The sequence below is a fragment of the Herpailurus yagouaroundi genome, unplaced genomic scaffold (genome assembly GCF_014898765.1).
Source record: "Herpailurus yagouaroundi ecotype Mexico unplaced genomic scaffold, PumYag 77, whole genome shotgun sequence".
Classification (NCBI taxonomy): domain Eukaryota; kingdom Metazoa; phylum Chordata; class Mammalia; order Carnivora; family Felidae; genus Herpailurus; species Herpailurus yagouaroundi.
This window is the reverse complement of record NW_024412388.1, coordinates 33482298-33504458: the sequence shown is the minus strand read 5'-3', so window position 1 is coordinate 33504458 and position 22161 is coordinate 33482298. Positions and strand designations below refer to the sequence as shown.

Here is a 22161-nt window from a genome sequence, read left to right as displayed (position 1 = left end):
AGCATGCGCATAGAGGCCTGTGGGCGGAGCTTCTGTGTTCCCTGGCCATTGGCCATCAGGGCTGAGGGGCACCGCCTGAGCCCGGAGGCGGGGCTCCAGCTGACGCCCTAGGCCCTGCTGAGGGGCGGGGTGCTGGCTTAGGGAAAGCCAAAAAGGGCAGTGCAACGTTCGTGGGCATGCGCCGCCGGGCTTGGGAGGCGGGGCTCCACTCAGGGAAGGGGCGGGGAGGGGAGGGACGTGGTGGGCGGGGCTCCTCGGGGGTGGGACTCCGGCCTCCGTGGCGGGTGGCAGGCTGTCCCGTTAGGTCTGAGGCGGCAATGGCTGCACGCGCTCTGAGGCTGCTGGCCGCACTGCTGGCGATTGCCGCCGCTGCCTCCCGGGCCGAGGTCGAGTCCGAGACGGGATGGGACATGCCTGCGCCTGATCTGCTCTTCGCGGAGGGGACCGCGGCCTACGCGCGCGGGGACTGGGCTGGGGTGGTCCTGAGCATGGAGCGGGCGCTTCGCTCGAGGGCCGCCCTGCGCGCCCTTCGCCTGCGCTGCCGCACCCGGTGTGCCGCCGACCTCCCGTGGGAGCTGGACCCCGACTCGTCCCCGAGCCTGGCGCAGGCCTCGGGCGCCGCCGCCCTGCACGACCTGCGCTTCTTTGGGGGCCTGCTGCGTCGTGCCGCCTGCCTGCGCCGCTGCCTCGGGCCGCCGGCCGCCCACTCACTCAGCGAGGAGCTGGAGTTGGAGTTCCGCAAGCGGAGCCCTTACAACTACCTGCAGGTCGCCTACTTCAAGGTGCAGACCTGTCCGGCCCTGGGCGGCAGGGATCCTTCTGGGCGTGGTTGCAGATGACCCGGGCGAACCTGGGGGGCCGGGGAAGTATCCGCGGAGAGGGAAGGTGGCCTCCTGGCCGGGGAGCTCTCCTCGGACCCAGGGAGAAGAGGGACCCTGCCGGAAGACCTGCTACGCCAGGTTCGCATAGGCAGATGGTAACCCCAAAGGTCCAGCGTGGGGTTAAGGCACGACCAAGCAAACCTTGGCCTTGTATTCCCCGGGAGGCCTCCTAGAGGGAACTAAAGCGGCAGCTTGGGTCTCTCATCCGAATTTCATTGTAAGTGTCCGAGTGAGAAGCTAGGACCTTTCTACAAGATCTTCCTTCCGGTTCGTTGTTCAGTGATGCTTTTCCTGCCACACGATTACTGCAGCTCTCTTTCAGGACGTGAGTTTGCCACGTCGCCAGTAGGGGCTGTCTAGCCACTAAGGCTGTGGGGGGACCCTCTGGCTATTGTCAGGTTTTCAAAGAAAATGAGTATTTTTAGGAATTCCAGAGTGGCTTAAGACCAAGTGTATACATGGATTTGGAGCGTCCCTGGCTTGCGTGGTGGTGGTGGTGGTGATGATAGCCAGCACATTGTTCCAGACACTATTTTAAGAACTTTGTGTTTATTGATTTATTTGCCCAGATCTTGTCAATATCCTGTAAGGTAGGTGCTATTATTAGACCCATTTTATTGGGGGGAAACAAAGAAGGAGGAGCCCTGGGGCATGTTTATTATATCCATAGTTTCACAGACCTTCAATTCCACCAAAGAGAGACTTAAGAGAACTGTGGAGACCAGACTTCCACCTCTCCACAAGCATTTTGCTTAACACAATTCTGTTCCCTTCCTCCTTGTTACTTGGGAAAGTACTGTATTTGAAGCCAAAATAAGTGGGTCATGTCTTTGGTCGTGTCACTTAACAGCACTTTCTAAAATTCTTTGACAAATGTTTCCTGAATACCTACTACATTCCAGTTGTTGTACAGGTCATTAAAATGCTTAACTTTACCTTGTTTTGTTTCCTATCGCTTCCCTATTAAGAATCACTATAGAAGAGGCTAAAAAAGGTATGTACATAGGGCTGTGGGAGCACAAAGGAGGGAGAACCTAGCTTTGTCTCAGAGAAACCGGGGAGACTGAAAGAAGAGTTGACAATTGAAGTCAGTCCTAAATCTCACTGGAGGAGAGGAAGAATGGCCATTCCAGGTAAAGTGAGGCCAGACTCAGAAGAGAATTCTGCAGGCTTCAGGAGCCAGTGTCAGGTTTTAGAATGCTATTTCTGGAAAGTGGAATAAGCCTTGGGAGAAGGAGAAAGAGGTGGCGGGGCTAACCATTAGGAGATGAGTGTGGGTTGTCCACACGAGAGAAGGAAATTAGGTGCCTTGGTGCTTAGTAAAGTAGGACTGGGGGTGGAGAGGGAAGATAAGAGAGAACGAGAAAATGCACGAGCAATGTAGAAAGATAACAGTGGGAGAATAAATCCATAAAGGGGACAGGCATGGGAGAATTTCTAATTGTACAATTAACAAAACAGGTACAGAGATGGCGATTATTGACCCTAGGTTACCTAGCTATTTTAGGGTCAGAGCCAGGGCCAACTCCTTATCTAATGTGCATTTACTAGTTCTGATGGTAAGAGGAAAAGGAAAAAATTTTTAGGATATTGATTATACCAGCTAACATTTATTGAGCGCTTCGTATGTGCCCAGCTCCATGTATTAGAAGCTGCATGTATATCACCTTGTGTAACATTCTCAACAACCCTGTGAGTTAGTGCTATCTGCAGATGACAGATTAGGGAACTGAATTTAGAGAGTAAACTTTAAGTGACTTATCTAAAGCCCCAGCAAGTGACTAATTAAACCTAGCTGTGTCACAGATCTGTCTGACACTTAAGCCCATGTTAATCATTAGATCATCAGTGATTTATTTTAGCTTCTACATAGGAAACTGTGTAACACTGATATGCTTGAGTCCATTGCTGTGGGCATTATTGTGGCATGTAGCACAATTTTTTCTCCTCAGGTTTCAATATAACCACTTGTTTTAACCTCATGAGTCCCAGGCTTTGAGTCAGAAGATGCCATGTCTGGATTTTGTAGAAGACCTTAGGATTTTTCAGTCACTCATCTTTTCCTTGAACGTGTCAAAAACACTTGATTATATTTTATGCAAAAAAAAGAAAAGTATCTTCTAGGGAAATCCTTAGACACGGCGTCATTGTTAACTGTTCTTTCTCCTCTACTACTAAATTCTTGAAGCGTTACACATTTTTCAGCTCAGTTGCCACATCTGAATCTTGAGAATATATTATTTGGGCAGTCAATCTGCCATAGCATTCCCCCCACAATATGACCTTTGTTTAAAAATAGAATGTTTAGCGGCGCCTGGGTGGCTCAGTTGGTTAAGTGTCTGACTTCAGCCCAGGTCATGATCTCGCAGTTCATGGGTTCAGGCCCCGTGTTGGGCTCTGTGCTGACAGCTCAGAGCCTGGAGCCTGCTTTAGATTCTGTGTCTCCCTCTCTCTCTGCCTCTCCCCTGCTTGTTCTCTGTCTCTATCTCTCAAAAATAAGTAAACATTAAACAATATATAGAAATTTAAAAAATTAAAAAAAAAATAAAAATAGAATGTTTACACTATTGAAGGTTTCACCTCCAATGATTTGGGGAACTGCTACGCCTGCTTTGAGAAAGGCTAATTCTGCCCAGGGCTCTGTGCTCCTAATTTCTGGTATGTAGTTCCTGTAATAGGTGTGTTTTCTGCGGCTGGCAAGGTCTAGAGCATACTGTTTGAGTGGATGGCTCAGGAAGGCTGGGATTTCCTGTTTACCGTGGACTGTGCATTTGGACACAAACCTTCAGGGCTTGGATGTGAGGATTATGTTCTTGTGCTTTATTCTTAGATAAACAAGCTGGAGAAAGCAGTAGCAGCTGCACATACCTTCTTCGTGGGCAATCCTGAACACATGGAGATGCGGCAGAACCTGGACTATTACCAAACCATGTCTGGGGTGAAGGAGGCTGACTTCAAGGATCTTGAGGCCAAACCCCATATGGTGAAAAAAACTTTGTCCCTCTCTCTCTCTCTATTTTTGTTATTTTTAATTTTTTTTTAATGTTTGTTTACTTTTGAGAGACAGAGCATGAACGGGGGAGGGGCAGAGAGAGAGAGGGGGAGACACAGAATCCGAAGCAGGCTCCAGGCTCCAAGCTGTGAGCACAGAGCCCGACGCGGGGCTCGAACCCACGAACCGTGAGATCATGACCTGAGCCGAAGTCGGATGCTTACCTGACGGAGAGCCACCGAGGCACCCCCCTCTCTCTTTTTTTATTAAAGTGACTTTTACTAGGCTTGTTTTCTGATTACAGAAGTAGTAAATGTTCATTGTACAACACTAGAAAAATGCAGATAAGTACAAAGGAGAAAGTAATCATCTATAATACTGCCATCTTAACAAAACCAGTAGTTCAGGGCACCTGGGTGGCTCAGTCGACTAAGCGTCCGACTTTGGCTCAGGTCATGATCTCACAGCTCATGGGTTTGATCTCACAGCTGTGCTGACAGCTTGGAGCCTGGAGCCTGCTTTGGATTCCGTGTCTCCATTTCTCTCTGCCCGTCCTTGCTCACATTCTTTTTCTCTCTCTCTCTCTGTCTCAAAAATAAATAAACATTAAAAAATTAAAAAAAAAAAAAAAAAGAAAACCAGTAGTTCATATTTTAGCCTATTTTTAAAGTCTTCTATATCTTAATTTTTTTTTAATGTTTATTTATTTATTTTGAAAGAGAAAGAGAGCACAAGTCAGAGAAGGACAGAAAGAGAGGGAGAGAGAGAATCCCAAGCAGGCTTCACACTGTCAGTACAGAGCCAGATCCAGGACTTGATCCCACAACCCATGAGATCAGGACCTGAGCCAAAACCAAGAGTTGGATGCTTAACCAACTCGGCCCCCAGGCGCCTCCACTATATCTTAATTTTTAAACCTAATTTGGTATCATGTTGTATTTTTCAGAATCCTTTTTGAACTAACACTATATCATGAGGCTTCTCTCATGGCTTCAGATTTTCTTTGAAAATACAATTTTTAATGGTTGCATGACAGTCCATTTTTTGCATAATTGTATTAATCTACCGTGTAGGTTTTTGCTTTCACTACAATAAGTGGTTCAGTGTTCCTTGATGATCTTATTCTATTTGTTTAGCAGAAATCCATGTCCCACAAGAGACATTATCTGTGATGCTAATAGCATTTTCTAAAGAGCTTATGTTCTCTTAAGTTTTAATGGTTTAGAAATAGAGATATTAGAAACAAACAATACCGAAATGACTTTAAAAGTAAATGGTGTGCATCAAATATGTTCTACAACTACACACAGTTTGTGTGTGTGTGTGTGTGTGTGTGTGTGTGTGTGTGTGTCTTAGTAACTCTGTGGCAAATGAAAATTGCTGTACAAGAAAATTGCAACGAACTCCCGTGTATCTTTTATCGAGATTGAGTTAAATGCTTTGGAGTGTCCAGAGAAACCTGTGAAGGCCGTTTACGAAAGGCCTCCACTGGGTAGCAGCCACCGTTTTTGCGTCCCTAACCCGAGGCAGGCCATGAGGACGCAGGTGCAGGTGGCCCGGGGTGGGGATGGGGGCACGAGGGCCGGGGGCTGGGTGCGGCCCGCAGTTGAGTCCCCCCTTCCTCCCAGTAGCACGAGTTCCGGCTGGGAGTGCGGCTCTACTCGGAGGAGCAGCCGCAGGAAGCCGTGGCCCACCTGGAGGCGGCGCTGCGAGAGTACTCGGTGGCGGACGCGGAGTGCCGCGCGCTCTGCGAGGGGCCGTACGACTATGACGGCTACAACTACCTGGAGTACAACGCGGACCTCTTCCAGGCCATCGCAGGTGCGCGGCCGCGGGCCTGCCCTCGCCTGCCGCCCGGGGGCTCCCGGGGCCACGGGTTGACGATGCGCACACGGCGTCTTCCGCCTCAATCCCCGCCGTCTGAGGATGGGCCTGAAAGTTCCCTTCGCTTGAACGTGTTCATCTTCACCAGAATTTGAATCCTGAAGGTCGACCTGATGGTTACTACCCCTCTGATTCCTTTCAGATCATTACATCCAGGTCCTCAGCTGTAAGCAGAACTGCGTCACGGAGCTGGCTTCCCACCCAAGCCGAGAGAAGCCCTTTGAAGACTTCCTCCCATCACATTATAATTATCTGCAGTTTGCCTACTATAACAGTAAGACCGACTTTCTTCCTTCTCTGCTGCTTTTCAGTAGAATGCCCAAAGCAAGGTAGGCAGGGACGATGGCCCCTGTGCTGCTTCAACATGTTTGGCTTCTCACTGTGACTCTGGGAGGCACCCAGCCAGGTGACCCCTGGGTGCTTTGTGACAAGGGACTGGCCCCAGGAGCCGAGGCCAGCAACCGGCAAAGCTGAGAGAGGACCTAGGACCTCTCTCCTCGCTTCTATAACATTTATAACCTGATTTCCCATCTGAATTAAGGTAGAGCAAAGGCAAGGGTATATACTACCATTACTGCCATTTAAAACAGTTCACAGGACATTTTCCAGCCCTTCTCCCTAGGAGAGTGCTGATGCTCCGGGCAGGGGACTGCCAGTATCCAAACAAGCAGCAATGAGCAGATCTTTCCTGAGTTCCTTCTGTGTGCTAAGCATCACCACACACTCAAGAGTATAAACTGTTTATTTTTCTTTCTTTTTTTTTAGAAGATAGGCATCTAGTGTTTTGTTGTTTGTTTGGTTTTTTTTTTATTTTACTTATTTTAAGAAATCTCTACAGGCTTGAACGCACGACCCTGAGATCAAGAGTCGCATGCTCTTCTGACTGAGCCAGCCAGGCGGCCCGAGTATAAAATGTTTATTAGTTGAGTTGGGGAGACCAACACATGTGCGTGAGAGCTGTCCTGTCAGAGAGGCAATCTGCTATTGGTCTGTCCCCATCTTCTGAAAATATGTAGGGAAAAGAAAGTAGGAAGATGGGAATGTTCGTGAAATTGGTCTCATGTGAGGGTAGTGTTTAAATTACTTATGAAGTGTCAAAGATGTGGGCATTCAACATTAGGCAGGCCTGAGGGGCGGCTCAGGTCATGATCTCACAGCTCATGAGTTCAAGCCCCGTGTCAGGCTCTGTGCTGAAGCTCAGGGCCTGGAGCCTGCTTCAAATTCTGTGTCTCCCTCTCTTTCTGCCCCCCACCCTCATTCATGCTCTCTCTCTCTCTCTCTCTCAAAAATAAATAAAACATTTAAAAAAAATTTTTTTAAACATTAGGCAGGCCTGAGGATGTTGAGCATCTTAAATCAATTCTATATTCTGTATTTATGTAACTTCTGTTCTTATTCTAGAATTTCCCCCTCAGATCAAGCAGCTGTGTCAGGTCGCAGGGCCATCTTGTGTGTCATCACCGCCTCGAGCTGCACTGAGACTCGGCATCAGTGGTTCTTGGTACCCAGGATGTCTAATCTTCCCAGCCGTCTCTTTTTTTGCTCTGCAGTTGGGAATTATACACAGGCTATTGAATGTGCCAAGACCTACCTCCTCTTCTTCCCCAACGATGAGGTGATGAACCAGAATCTGGCCTACTACACAGCCATGCTTGGAGAAGAGCCAGCCAGATCCATTGGCCCCCGTGAGGTGAGAGATTGCCTTAGTTCTGGCAGCTGCGAGCCGAACCCAGACCAGAGGGCAGAAGGGGGTGGGGGGTTGCGGTCTGGCACTGCTTGGACAGGGAGGTGTGAGGGCACTAACGCACTTGTCACCCAGGAACAAGGGAACAGCCTCTCTCGGTGCGATCGGGGCCCCGAAGTCTGTTGTCTTGAGTCGTAAAAGAAAAACAGAATTGCAATGCGGGCACCCCTTTTCCCCTTTCTTGGCACCTCTGCTTTGAGACTTGATACTGTTTGGCCAACATCTATCGTTCTTTTACTTCAAGCTAAACTCTTTTTTCACTCACCTATTTTCTTGCCTCCGTTTCCTCCCTGTCCCTTCTTTCTGCCGTTGTGTGAGCCGAGCTCTCCCTCTCTCAGCACTATGCCCGACTCCCTCCCAAGCAGACCCAGTGACCAAAGTGAAACTCTCTGACATGTTCAGTGATCATTTCTAGGTGGTGGAATATGGGTGATGTTTGTATCTTGCCCATTTATATTTTCTAAATTCCCTTCAGCGAATGGTATTATTTTTGCACTTAGAAACATAGAAAGTTCTCTGTTTTTTTTTTTTTAAAAATTTTTTTATTTTTGAGACAGAGAGAGACAGAGCATGAACGGGGGGGGGGGGGGGAGAGAGAGGGGGACACACAAAAAGAAAAAGGCTCCAGGCTCTGAGCTGTCAGCACAGAGCCCGACGCGGGGCTCGAACTCACGGACCGTGAGATCATGACCTGAGCCAAAGTCGGCCGCTTAACCGACTGAGCCACCCAGGCGCCCCGAAAGTTCTGTTTTTAAACTTAGTGAAATGTGATACTATGATCCTTGATATTTTCACATACGCCTTGTACACGCCCTGGACCCTCTTCTTGAGCCCAGAACGGTGAGTTGGATTTGAAGTCACTAGTCTGGGCTCAAGTACCTGCTCCTCTAGTTACTAGCTGTATAAACTTCTGCATGTCATGTTCTGCCATGATCTTAGGCACATGGCATGGCCCCTCTGAGTCTCGGGTTTTCCTTCCATAGAATGGGATTGTGGTTTTTACTCTTTCTTTAACACAAGATGGGCGTGAGGGTCAAATGACATACTGAGTATAAATGCACTTTGTAAGCCAACAGGCACAAATATCTCCCAGATGTTTTGTGGACAGGTAGCATCACGAGGGCCTTACTGATGGTATATGACACAAGCAGCCAGTGGCCGGTTTCCTCACCTCTTACCTCAGCCATCTCTTGAAACAGGGGGTGGCCTATCACTGCAGGAGCGATCCCTGGTTTCAGAACAGGAGAATGAGTGAGACTTAGGACGGACGGCGAGCCTGTCGCCTGTGTCCTGCTGGCTCCTCTCAAACAAACCCTGTCTACATACTGTGTAAAAGTAACTTTGGACCAGTTTTTCAAACAGATGCCAAAAGCTACTGTTACTCTAGAGGCAACCCATTTGCTTATGCACCAAATATCTGGGACAAATGTAGGGGGTGCAAAAGCAAGCACACTCCCGCGCTGCTGGCGGGACTGTCGGTGGGACTGTTCGTTTAACTGGTGATTCTACCGCCAGAGATTTGGCCCGCAGCAGAGTTGCCCCGGTATGCAGAGGTAAACGGGCACAGATACGCATCAGAACCTTGCCACTGAAAGCAACCAATCGAACCGCGCTAAGTGCCGTCCGTTTGGGAACTGTCTACGTAAATGGCAGTACATCTGTTCAATGGTATACAAGACACCTGTTTTATTGCATGAGCAGATTACTATGCACCACTGTGAAATTGTCTCCATGAGACTGTTTTAGGTAAGGAAAACAAAAGAGATCTGTAGTTATATTCTATCCTATTTGTGTTTTTTAAAACACATAGGTATTTTTTAAACTGTATACTTTTTAGACAGATTGATGAGAAATTGTTCATCAAATTACCCCCAAGGAATGGGCCTACAGGTCCTGGGTAGGGAGAGAGACCAAAATGTTTGTATTTATGGCTGTTGGCACTTTGTGGATTTCTTATAGCTACACATGTGGGATTTTTTAAATATTTATTTATTTTGATGGGGCACCTGGGTGGCTCAGTTGGTTGAGTGTCCGACTTTGGCTCAGGTCATGCTCTCACAGTTTGTGGGTTTGAGCCCCACGTCAGGCTCTGTGCTGACAGCTCAGAGACTGCTTCGGATTCTGTGCTTCCCTCTCTCTCTGCCCCTCCCCTGCTCACACTGTATCTCTCTCTCAAAATAAATACACATTAAAAAAAATTTTTTTAATATTTATTTATTTTGAGACAGAGAGAGAGAGGAAAGGCAGGGAGAGAGAATCCCAAGCAGTCTCCACACTGTCAGCACAGAGCCCAACATGGGGCTCAGTCCCATGAACCGTGAGATCATAACCTGAGCTGGAGTCACTATAATGTATTACTTTCGTGTCTTTTTGAATGCCATCTAAATTTTTTTAATGTTTATTTTTGAGAGAGAGAGACAGCACGAGCAGGGGAGGGGCAGAGAGAGAGGGAGACACAGAATCTGAAGCAGGGTCCAGGCTCTGAGCTGTCAGCACAAAGCCTGACGCGGGGCTCGAACCCACAAGCCGTGAGATCATGACCTGAGCTGAAGTCAGACACTTAACCGACTGAGCCACCCAAGTGCCCCTTGAATGCCATCTAAAGCACAACCTTAGGGCACTGATGATACAGAAAGGCATTTAATCCAAAATTTACAGACTACCGTAGTAAATCTAATAGTGGATACGTATGCAAGCTGTAGTGGAATCATGGAAGAGAAATAATCGACTGGGCCGCCTGGGTGGCTCAGTCTGTTGAGCATCCGATTCTTGATTTTGGCTCAGGTCATGATCCCAGGGTCATGGCATCGAGACCTGCATTGGGCTTCATGCAGAGTGTGGACCCTGCTTCAAATTTTCCCTCTCTCTCTCTCTCCCTCTCCCCTTCTCCCCTGATGATGTGCCCTCTCTCGCTCTCTCATATTGAAAAAAAAAAGGAAATAATCGACTGACAAGTCATGGAAGGCTTCACAAGAGGAAGTGCCGTTGACATTTGGTTTTAAAAGCCTTCAGCAGGTGAATGAGGCAAGGAAGGGCCTTTTAGATGAAGAACAGCATGTGCAAACAACCTGGACGATTGTCCCACATAAATGGAAGATGATACTGGGGAGTTACAGACAACGAGGCCTGGGAGGGTCAGATTTTGAAGGGTCTTGAGTGCCTTCCCAGGACCTTGGCCTCTATTCCATAAGGCAGACAGTGGTGGGTGCGCGAAGGGATTTAAACAGTAGCCCGACCAGCTGAAACGGTGCAAGGCTCAGAACAGGAAGGAGCTAGAAGCAGGAGACCAGTACAGGGTTACGGTGGCAAGGCAGAGGGGGGCTGCTGGGCCGAGGGAGGCAGTGGCTGGAGGAAGGAACTCGCTAGGTGGAACAGGAGGCGGCAATGGCAGAATGGTTCACTGCTCCATCTTCCCATCTAATTAGAACCAACTTCCAGCTTTGGAGACACATGAGTGGCGCTGCCTACCTAACTCAGGTACATACAGGTGGAGCAGGGCGCTTTCCTCACAGGTCTGCCCTGTCTGCACTCCAGCCCCAGGTAGCTAAATTCTCCCCTGTTCACCAGGAGAAGGAGGCAGAGAATGAGGCAGTAGCCAACTTCCCGTTGTGGCTGTTGTGGAGCTTACTGTTGAAAATAACCACTCTTCCGATGTGTATGGCATTTAGTCTGAAAAATTCTTCCACAGCCTTTGTTTGTTTCATTTGATTCTCATATGGTGAGGTAGGGCCACCAGCTTGCCCTGAAGGAAAAAAAAGCAAGGTTCTTCCTTCCTGGCTCTGGAATCCCAAGTCTCTAATAGAAATAACCCTTCTCGGGGCGCCTGGGTGGCTCAGTCGGTTAAGCGGCCGACTTCAGCTCAGGTCATGATCTCACGGTCCATGAGTTCGAGCCCCGCGTCGGGCTCTGTGCTGACAGCTCAGAGCCTGGAGCCTGTTTCAGATTCTGTGTCTCCCTCTCTCTGACCCTCCCCTGTTCGTGCTCTGTCTCTCCCTGTCTCAAAAATAAATAAAACGTTAAAAAAAATTAAAAAAAAAAAAAAAGAAATAACCCTTCTCTTGCGATCCCCTCTCCTGTGGAGACCCGACCTTGTAGTTGTCCTCTTTGGCCACTAGGTGGGGACCGTCTCATTTGAGAGGGTGCTGCTTCAGTTGCCTTTGTCTTGTTCAGTTAAGACCCTTTTCCCTCCACTTATAGTCGCATTAGTGAGTTTGGAGCAGAGGGAGAAAAGAAACCACTTTTAACTAGAACTTTCCTTTCTGGAAAGAAGGTAACTAGCATTTGCTGAGCCCTGTCCCAGGCCACGCACTGTGCCGTGTGGTTTACACCCATCATCTCATTTAATCACCGCAGCAGCCCTGGTAGGGGGCGCTATTCTCCCACATTACAGATGAGAACATTCTGGCTCCAGGAGATGGGCTGACTCACACAGTGGCCTGTGGCTGGTGGTGGTGACCCGGTTCTGGCCCAGCGTTACCCCAGGGCTGGCACAGTTCCTGTCTCATAGCTGATATTCCACAAATCATTGCCGAGTGAATAAACATAGGAGTGGGATTTGCTTCCTAGGAGCCTCATAGAGCTGTGGGAGAGGGTTAAATGGGAGAACGCACCTAGCTGAGTGTCTAGAACTTGGTGAACCACTTAAACTCCTTAGGAGAAAATTTCCATCTCCCTGTTGGGTAAATATGATAGATGATGTAGAACTCATTGATGTCTTGTTAACACTTTCCTTACTCCCCTCATCTTTTCTTTCAACTGATGGTGTCTTCTTTTTCTTTTTTTTTTCCTCCTTCTGCTGCTTGGAGGCTAGCAGGGCACCTAGGGAGAGATGTGACCCTGGAAGGTACTTAGTTTCTCTGCCCTGGGTAAGCCCTCTCTGTGAGCATGTGTGGGTAGGGCTGGAAGGCCAGACCCTGCTGTTGTAGCTGCAGCCGTGGGACTCCGGGAGGGATCCGGTCTGCTCAGAGTCTGAGAGGAGGCAGGGGCCTAACCAAAATCACGTGGGCTTCAGGATTGGGAAGACCTGGGTCTGAATGTCGGTCCCTGCTCCATTTCCTATAGTGTCACCTTAAACAAGTCACATATCCCCTCTGCTCCTCAGCGTCTTTGTCTCTAAAATGAATACTGTCAACTTCAAAGGTGGCTGTAAAGGTTAAGTGATAACACATGGGTCACAGAGCACCGAGGTCTCCTGCCTCAGCATTGAACCCCTATGGAAGTCCAGAAAGAACTCTCCTTCTTTGAGGAATATTTCCCCATCTCCTGAGAATCATCAGATTTCCTGTCTCGGAGATTAATGGGGGGAGGCAGGGGGCCTTATGCCACCCTCAGAGGCGTTGCTTGCGCCAGGCCAGAGGAACCCCGGAGCACAGAGGTGCTGGAGAACAGACACACTAGTACTAGTGGGAGTGGGAGAGGAGTCTCGGGTCACGCGGGGAGCAACAGTGCAGAATGTGGGGTTGCACTCCCCCCTCCGCACCCCTGCTGCAGAGCTAACAGGACTGAGTTCCAGGGCCTTCCTTCCACTCCTTTTCCTCAGAGTGCCCGGGAGTACCGACAGCGCAGCCTGCTGGAGAAAGAACTGCTCTTCTTCGCTTACGATGTTTTCGGAATTCCCTTTGTTGACCCGGTGAGCCAGGATGCAGGAGCTGGGGGTGAGGGGGCTAGCTGTGTGACTCTGGGCAAAAACCATCAGGGGCCTGAGCCAGACATGGGACCTGTGAAACCTGTGGACGAGAGGCAGAGGAAGACAAAGGGGAGTTCTGGGCAGCCAGGGGTGACTCCGGCTCCCACACCTCACTTCACCTCCTGAGAGGAGGCAGGCGATGAGGCGGGTCCTCCCGTAGGCCCTAATCTACGCACGGAGACCTTGGAGGATGATGCAGGTCGCTCTACAGTGTTGATCTTTCTCCTGATCTGCTTTTAGGATTCATGGACTCCAGAAGAGGTGATTCCCAAAAGATTGCAAGAGAAACAAAAGTGAGGCCCCTGAAGAAACTGCATGGCTGGACCGGCCTGATGAGGCACTCGAGGCTTCCTGAGCCCAGGCAGATGTGAACTCCTGGCAGGGGGGTGGGCTGGTCCAGGCTGGGAGGCTGGGGTGGGAGCCAGGGTGGCCCCAGAACACAGTGCTCAGGGTGGCCGTGCTCACAGGTCCGAAAGGGAAACAGCCGTCCGCATCTCCCAGGAGATCGGAAACCTCATGAAGGAGATTGAGACCCTGGTGGAGGAGAAGACCAAGGAGTCGCTGGATGTGAGCAGGCTGACCCGGGAAGGTGAGAGGTCAGAGCCTGGGGGTCTGCGGCTATCATGTACACAGCAAGCTGGTGTCCTTGCGCAAGCTGACCAGCCCCAGGACCTGTGCCAGGCTTAGCCTCGCCTGGTGCCCTTTTTAACTCACCAGGACTTCCACCCAGAAGGGGCACTGACGATTGGTCTTTGGTTAAGAGATAGGATTCCTGTTGTCACTGCAATGCTGGTTCAGCTCACTGCAGTCAGTGTTTACAGCACAGACCTCATCCTGTCCCCCCCCCCCCCCCTGCCCCCACCGCTTCCATCATGTACCCTGTTACCAAGCCTCCAGATCCAAGGGCTCTGCCCCCGTGCCTGCCCCCTCCAACCTGCACTGAAACTGCTTTTCCTCACCTGTCTCCCTAGGCCTCTCCTCTCCCGGTGCTGCAGGCCCCAGTGCTGTCAGAGCACTCCTGTCCCTCCTTGGTCTGTCCTTCCCCTCCCCCGCCACGTGGCTAGACCAGTCTTCCAAATACAAGGACCTTGCCCCTACCCACCCTGCCTGCCCCTGTCACCTCATGTTGAGCTCTTCCCCTGCTTATACCTTCTGTTCATCTGCCAGCCTGTCCCTCCTCTCAGGGCCCGCCCATCATCTCTGTCCACAAAGCCTTTCTTAAACTCCCAGCCCTGAGGATCCCCTCCGTCTTCCTTTTGAGCTTCCTTGGCAGCCTTCTCTGTGCTTGCACGAGGTCTGCCCATGTGCATAATTGTTGGAAGAGGTGCCACCTTCAGGTGTGAGACCCTCGCAGGGGCCGGGCACACAGTGCAGCCTCAGTAAATAGATGGAATTGAATTGCATCTCCAGTGGGTCCCCAGCATGGAGGGAGACCACGAGAAATAGAAGAGAAGGTTGGCCTTTGCTCCGCTGTGGCTTAAGTTGACAGTGGTTAATTTAACAAGATTAGCATATGAAAAGAATTGGCCCAGCATTCCTTTGTTTTCACTCTATTGTTTCTTTGGATCCTCATAACTGCCTGGGGGGGGGGGGTTGGCCAGATGGAAGTCCCCATTGTAAATAAATACCGCTGCTGCTGGTGACAATGATGTGATGGGAACTAAAGTTTTGAGCATTAACTATGTGCCAGGGATTGTGCTCGTTTTTTTGTTTTTGTTTTTGTTTTTTGAAACAGGGCAGCTAATTTAGCCGCTCCCCTTTAAAAAAAAATTTATGTTTATGTTTGAGAGAGAGAGAGAGACAGAGTGAGTGGTGGAGGGGCAGAGAGAGAGAGAGAGAGGGAGATGCAGAATCAGAAGCTGGCTCCAGGCCCTGAGCTGTCAGCACAGAGCCCAACGCAGGGCTTGAACTCACAAACTGTGAGATCATGACCTGAGCTGAAGTCAGACGCTTAACTGACTGAACCACCCAGGCGCCCCTGTGCTAGGTTTTTAATTTGCCTTGTTGTTCTCTTACATCAAACAAGCATCAGACTTAGGTAGATGCTATTTTCTAGATGAGGAAATTAGAGCTCAGGGAGGTTAAGTAACTTGCTAAGGTCACACAGCTAATAAGCATGTTCTTTCTGATTCTGGGGCTCATGGTCTTAGGAATGTGTTGGTGATGTTTCCTTATTGGCAAAGGCCCAAGAACCAACAACTGTTTGGGAGGGGAGCCAGGACTAGCGCTTGGCTCTTCTGTCTTGTCAGCTCCAAGTTCTGTCCTCCTGGCCACCCCACCTTTGGAAGTGACCGAGTAGGAGGTTTCTCTGGTGACCTGGAAACACCTGGAATTTCTATCCCCGTCCAATGGAGAGTGTCTGGACAGAACTGCTGCAGGTCTCAGTCCAGTCTCATGACTGCTTTGCAGGTGGCCCCCTGCTCTACGAAGGCATCAGTCTCACCATGAACTCCAAAGTCTTGAATGGTTCCCAGAGGGTGGTGATGGATGGTGTCATCTCCGATGATGAGTGCCGAGAGCTGCAGAGACTTACCAACGTAAGGGAAACCCGGTGACCGCGCCTTCACCCCAAGGCCCAGCCTCCCCTGCACCAGTGCCCCTCACTGCTCACCCTTAACCACCCCAGCCGCCCTGTCTACGTCCTGTGTTTTGGGCCTTGTAGGCAGCAGCGACCTCAGGAGATGGCTACCGGGGTCAGACCTCCCCACACACCCCCAGTGAAAAGTTCTATGGAGTCACTGTCTTCAAGGCCCTCAAGGTAAAACCAATACTCAGTGTTCTAGAGTGTGGGGGATGGGGAGAGGGGAGAGTTGGGGGTGGAGGCAGGAAAGGTGAAGGTGTCTGCCTGTCACAGGATGAATTAAGTTGAGGGAGGTGGACTGTTGAGTCCTGGCTAGTAAACTCAGTGTGATCAGAGCGAGGCAGCAAGACTGACCGGTGTCCAGAGCCGGGAGAGTGCTTTCTGAAGGGCTGCACAAACTGTTCATAAAGAGAAGGGTGGAGGAGGGGCGGGTGTAACACTGGGGGGCCGTTGTGCGTGGGTGCAGCGTTGGCACTTTGGGCGAGGGACAGGGAGGGGGGCCTGTTGCCTCGATGGGTCCCGTCAGCCCACAGACGGGCGTTCAGGGCAGCCGACCACTGGTCTCCTTGGCAGCTGGGACAGGAAGGGAAGGTTCCCCTGCAGAGCGCCCACCTGTACTACAACGTGACCGAGAAGGTGCGGCGCGTCATGGAGTCCTACTTCCGCCTGGACACCCCCCTCTACTTCTCCTACTCCCACCTGGTGTGCCGCACCGCCATCGAAGGTGGGCCTTCTCCATCCCTGCCGCTCTCACTGCACACGCTCTGTGCCCTGGCATTGGTGCCGAGGACGTGGGGAGGAACAGGACAAGGTCCTTTTCATCCTAGTTGGGGAACCAGAAAAGTGGCAGCCCAGTGCGATCAGTGCAGCCCAGGAAGTTACAGTCAACTGGGAGGACAGGAGGGCTTCCCGGAGGAGGTGATGACAGTTGTGCAGGATGAATAGGAGCTGTGGAGTGCGCAGGTGATGAGAGGTTGTTTAAGCCAGAGAGAACAGCATGTGCAAACGCGGGCAGGCATTGGACAACCTGGTGATGGGGCTAAGAAAGTGGCCGTTTCTGGGGAGTGGGGGTGAAGTTGGGGTAGTCAGATAAGACTGGGGAGGCCTTCAGAAGCCAGATTATGGAGAACTACATTCAGGACTTGGTTTTCATCCTGTAGGCCATTGGTTCTCAGCAGTGGTGTTGGACGTACAGGTGTGTAGATCAATCATGAGCTAAGTTGCAAGTTCTCCGTCACCACCTGTTAAATACCAAATCTGTGAGAGATCTAATTTTATAAATCAAGGAAGATTAAGGAGCACCCAGCTGGCTCAGTCAGAGCGTACAACTTTTTTTTTTTTTTGAGAGAAAGAAAGAGTGCACAAGTGAGGGAGGGGCAGAGAGAGGGAGAGAGGAGAATCCCAGAGGGAGAGAAAATCCCACATACACTCCGCACTGTCAGCGCAGAGCCCAAAACTCAAGCTCACCCAATGCGGGGCTTGAACTCACAAACCATGAGATCGTGACCTAAGCCAAAGTCAGATGCTTAACTGACTGAGCCTCCCAGGAACCCCAAGCATGCAGCTCTTGATTGTAAGTTCAAGCCCCACAGTGGGTGTAGAGATTACTTAAAAATAAAATCTTTAAAACAAAACAAAAACCAAGTCAGAGCACATTCAAGGTCATTCCTTGCCCGCTCGCCCTCTCTTCTATCCCTTTTGCTGTCCTGAGGAGGGGTGAGGGATGGCCAGTGCCCGTGGAGGGGACCGGGGGTCACACGTGGCCTACAGCTAGATCTGTCGTGCCACAGCCTTCAGAGGCTCTCCGCACTGATGCACTGTGGCTAGGTGGTAGGGATTAGAGAGCTTTACTCTCCCCCGGAAGGTTTGGATTTCTATCAAAATCTGGACACACCCAAAGGAATGTGTCAGATACACAACTATATGTGTCACGGCATCCCAAGCTGGGGGCATGGGCAGTGGGAAGCTGGGAAGAGTCATCAAGCAGGAAGGACTCAGTGAGACCTCTTTTTTACAAGGTTAGTTTTGCTGCTTTGTGTTGAGAGATTCGGAGGGCATGGATCAAGCCAGAGGGAGGAAAGCCGGTCAGCCGTGACCTGGGTGGGTGAGGACAAAGGCCTAGAGCTGGCAGGTGGTGTTGGGAGTAAAGAGAAGGGAAGACGCGAGGGGGGTGTAGGAGGTGGAGGGACAGGGCCTGATGACTGGATGTACAGGTGGGGACAAGTAGGAGGAATCTATGGTGACCTGACAGGGCCACCAGCCTGCTCAGGGCATGCCAGACATCTGCGCTGGGGGCAATGGCTCCGTGTGATGTGCGTGCTTGCCTGGCGTCCTAGAGTACGTGCCGTCTGCTCTCTTTCACGACCTTCCTCCTGCATGGCTCCTCCACCTGCAAAGCCCTACTGAGACTACCTCTTTACCTTTTGATTGATTGATTGATTGATTGATTGATTGAGAGAGAGAGGGAGAGGGAGACATAGAATCTGAAGCAAGCTCCAGGCTCTGAGCTGTCAACACAGAACCCCACGCAGGGCTCGAACCCACTAACCGTGAGATCATGACCTGAGCCAAAGTCAGACGCTCAACTGACTGAGCCACCCAGGCACCCTGCTAACTCTTTACCTTTGCTCCTATCTGTTCCCCCTCCATGCCGTCCTCACCTTTCTCCCACTGCATATGGAGTCTCACCGTACCCTGCCTGCATCCTACCACCCTCCTGACTCCTCATTTTTACTTACCTGGGGGTTCCTGTTTTGTATTGTAGCCCGAAAGCTGGGGTCGTGCAGCTCAGCCCAGAACCTGCCCCTTGGTTAGAGCCTCCTGACCCTACTTGCTGCACCTGTTTGCCCCACCAAGAACCTTCCTGGGAAACCTGCAGATTTGTCCTGGCCTCTGGGCTGGTGGCTGAGCCAGAGACCCCCCTAGTTCATTGGCCATTTCCATAGACCCAGACACATTTGGGGAAGTACCCCCCCATGCCAACAGGAGAGCTGCAGTGTCTCCTGAGGTGTCCCCGCATTAATGTGCATTACCCCGGCCCCAGAGGCACAGGCTGAGAGGAAGGACAGCAGCCACCCAGTCCACGTGGACAACTGCATCCTGAACGCCGAGGCCCTCGTATGCATCAAGGAGCCCCCCGCCTACACCTTCCGGGACTACAGGTGACAGCTGTCCCCCTCCCCAACACACACACACACACACACACACACGGAGCTGTGGGCCCAGCTGTCCCCAGAATGCAATCCCTATCCCCACGCCCTCTGGCTAGGAGGTCAGTTAGGGAGTCATTCCAGTGTGGTGTCATGAGAAGGACAGCGGATTCTCTGGAGTGAGGGTAGAGGGGTGGGAAGGCTGGGGTCATGTTTGAGGCTTCAGAGAAGGGTCTAGAAGGCTCTCTTTCCATGAAGCCGTCCTCCAGCTGCTGGTTGAGAGCACCTGGAGATGAAGGAACTGGAGCTGTGGGTTGTTGAGGGAGGAGAAGTGAAGGGAAGGGCAGGGAAGGGAGGGGAAGGGAGGGGGGGAGGAGGAGGAGGCCCTTGGCAAGACACTGTCTGTTGTTCCCAGTGCTATTCTTTATCTAAATGGAGACTTCGATGGAGGAACCTTCTATTTCACTGAACTAGACGCCAAGACTGTGACAGTGAGTATGCCCTTGTCCCCATCCCTGGGAGACAGAAACGCCCAAAGCGCCATGGGCCCAGCGGCCAGGGCTCCCCTCCTCAAGCCGAGGGGGGGTGGGGTGGGGGGGCGGGGGGGACGCGGGGGGGGGGGGCTTTGGGATGTGTTCACCTACTCCTCTGAATGGCCACCTCTCCAGCTCTGGTCTTTGGGAAACCAGGCTGAGGAACCACCCTTGATCCCGGACCCTGATGATCCCGTGTCCCTTCTGAAGACAGGTTACAGTCTCCATCCCATGTACCACCCCACCACCCCACACTTTGTGTCTCCTTCAGGCAGAAGTACAGCCCCAGTGTGGAAGGGCTGTGGGGTTCTCTTCAGGCACCGAAAACCCGCACGGAGTGAGAGCTGTCACCAGAGGCCAGCGCTGTGCCATCGCCCTGTGGTTCACGTTGGACGCCCGGCACAGCGAGCGGGTGAGAGCACTTGGTACCGCTGTGGTCTGTTCCTGGAAGGGCTCGGGTTCTGCTCCCACCTTCCCATCTCATTGCCAGTGGCTTAGACATGACAAGAGTCCCAGGCCTTGAGTCCACAGAAGCCCCTCCCTCCAGCGATGTGTCACCGTGGCCACGTCTCCTTGTCCTCCCCGGCCCTTCTTCCTTACTTGTAAACGGGGCTGTAGGTCAGGGATGCCAGGATCGGGGATGATCGTGGTGCTTGACTCCCTGGCTGGGCAGCACCCCAGCTGTCCGCCCAGAGAGGAGGAGCTGTTGGGAAGGAGGGGAGCTCAGAAGCCAGGGAGGAAGACTTTCTTGTTCTCGGGCGAGTAGCGCCTGAGAGAGGGGGAGTGCCTGGTCCCGAGGCCTCTCTGAATAGGCGGGTCTGTCCTTGTAGGACAGGGTGCAGGCGGATGACCTGGTGAAGATGCTCTTCAACCCTGAAGAGATGGTCCTCCCCCAGGAGGGGCCCCCCCAGCCCGTCGAGGAGTCTCTCTCTGGTGGTGAGGCGGGGCGCAGGGATGAGCTCTGACGGCGTCCGGCTCACTGTGGGTGGGTGGCCAGACCCACCTGGAGTAAACGTCCTGCACCCTGGACCGGCCGGCCCCTGGGGGCTGCGGAGCAGTGAGAAGGTTCTGTCTGCTGCCTGGCCAACGGGACCCTGCTCACGGCCGTCCGCACGGTGCTACTGCTCCCCGAAGTGGACATGGCAGGACGGTCCTCTCTCCTCTGGACCTGGCTGTGGGCTCAGGACACAGGCCCCGAGCCGCCCCTGGAGGCCTGCACAGGCAGCCACATGACAGCACTACGGTATTTAAGTGTCTGTGTAGACAACCAAAGAATAAATGATTTGTGGGTTTTTTTTTTTTTACTCAGTAGTTTATTCGGAGGGTCGAAATATGTCCACCTGCTGTAGAACTTTCACTTGATAAAGATCGCTCTGGGCAGGATACAGCTCCGGTGCCGTGTGGGGACGCCTGGCTCAGGGCCCGGCTTGGCCACTTCTTGTGCAGCCGTGGGCCAGACACTTAACCTCAGAGCTGTCATCGGTATAATGGGGACCCCGGTGCTCGCTCTGCCCACCTCCTGGCAGTTGTGTGGCCCGGGTTCGGTATCGGCTGTGACAGCACTTCGTACACTGGAATGCTCTGGATGAATGGTAGGGATTATTATTAATCCGTCTCTGGCAGCAACCAGCTGGTCAGCAGTGCTCTGGCGTGATGCCTCCATGTCAGCCACATGCGTCCTGCTCTGCCGTCTGGCCTCAGAGCCCCCGTCCCTCAGGGCCTTCGTGTGCAGGACAACGCACACCTCCGGGAGACAAGGAGCAGACGGCTCCCCTGGCCACAAGCCCGTCTCTCCTCCTGGGCTTGAGATGCTGTGGGGTATGGAGTTTGGGAACCTGCACTCTGAGTTCTCATGTATTTACTCAACCAGGAGTGATGTCCTGAGCACCAGCGAAGTGCCTGTGCTGGAAATACAGTAGCAAACAAGTCCCTGGCCTCACAGAGCTTCTATTTTAGTGGGGGGAGACAGGTAACAAACGTGTAAACGTGTGTGCATGTGCTCCCGCACGTGTGTGAGACCTTTCAAGGTAGGAAAGAAAGCGAGTCAGGCCCAGAGGAGGCAGGGGCAGGGCAAGGAGGCCAACATAGCACAGGGTAGGCAAGAAGGACGGCCAATGAGACGGGTCTCATCGGTCACCGTGGACGCTTGGGCCGTGACTCAGTGAGACAGAAGCCCTCGGAGGAGTGACAGCATCTGCTGACCTTGCCAAGGCCTCGGTGAAGGGTGTATGTGGAGGAGGGGCTTTGGGGCAAGGACCAGATGAAGAGACTGCGGCAGTCCTCAGTGGGGGAGGGGAGGGGAATGTGGATCAGGGTGCCAGCGGTGAAGGTGGTGGAAGCGAGCAGGTTCTGGACCCATTTTTGAAGTAGAGCCCGCAGGAGTTGCTGGTGGGTCGGTGGTGTGAGAAGAAGGAACATCATGGAACATCATGAAGGCTTCCAGTACTTGGAAGAATGGAGCCACTTCCCCCTGACAGGGAGACTGTGGAGAGATGGCGCTGGGCATGGAACCGGGAGCCCGGTGTTACGAGTGTTATGCTGGAGTTCAAGGAGCCTGTTGGGCCTCGAAGCAGAAATGCCAACGAGGCGGTTGGACAGTTTAGGGAGAGGAGGAGGGAGGGGCCAAAACTTCAGGAGCCATCACGGCCGTGGACGGTGTTCAAAGCAGGGAGGCTGAGGTCAGCGTAGACAGGAAGAGGCAGAAGACTGAG

The 22161-nt window shown here is 51.9% G+C and overlaps 1 protein-coding gene across 2 annotated transcripts; it reads left to right on the top strand.

Annotated features, from left to right (window-relative positions):
* Positions 1-260: 260 nt before the first annotated feature.
* Positions 261-20761, top strand: P3H1 (prolyl 3-hydroxylase 1). 2 transcript variants are annotated; one of them, XM_040469862.1, is made up of 15 exons: positions 262-782; positions 3712-3864; positions 5505-5694; positions 5900-6031; positions 7308-7447; positions 13041-13130; positions 13428-13480; positions 13655-13776; positions 15597-15724; positions 15850-15945; positions 16342-16492; positions 18812-18929; positions 19333-19408; positions 19722-19862; positions 20281-20761. In XM_040469862.1, exons 1-15 carry the CDS (start codon positions 318-320, stop codon positions 20413-20415), a joined length of 2190 nt encoding a protein of 729 aa, XP_040325796.1. In that variant the 5' UTR covers positions 262-317; the 3' UTR covers positions 20416-20761. The 2 variants fall into 2 exon arrangements, with proteins under 2 accessions (XP_040325797.1, XP_040325796.1); XM_040469863.1 differs by lacking the exons at positions 19722-19862; positions 20281-20761 and adding an exon at positions 19528-19701 and having other exon boundaries at positions 261-782; positions 19333-19493.
* Positions 20762-22161: the final 1400 nt, after the last annotated feature.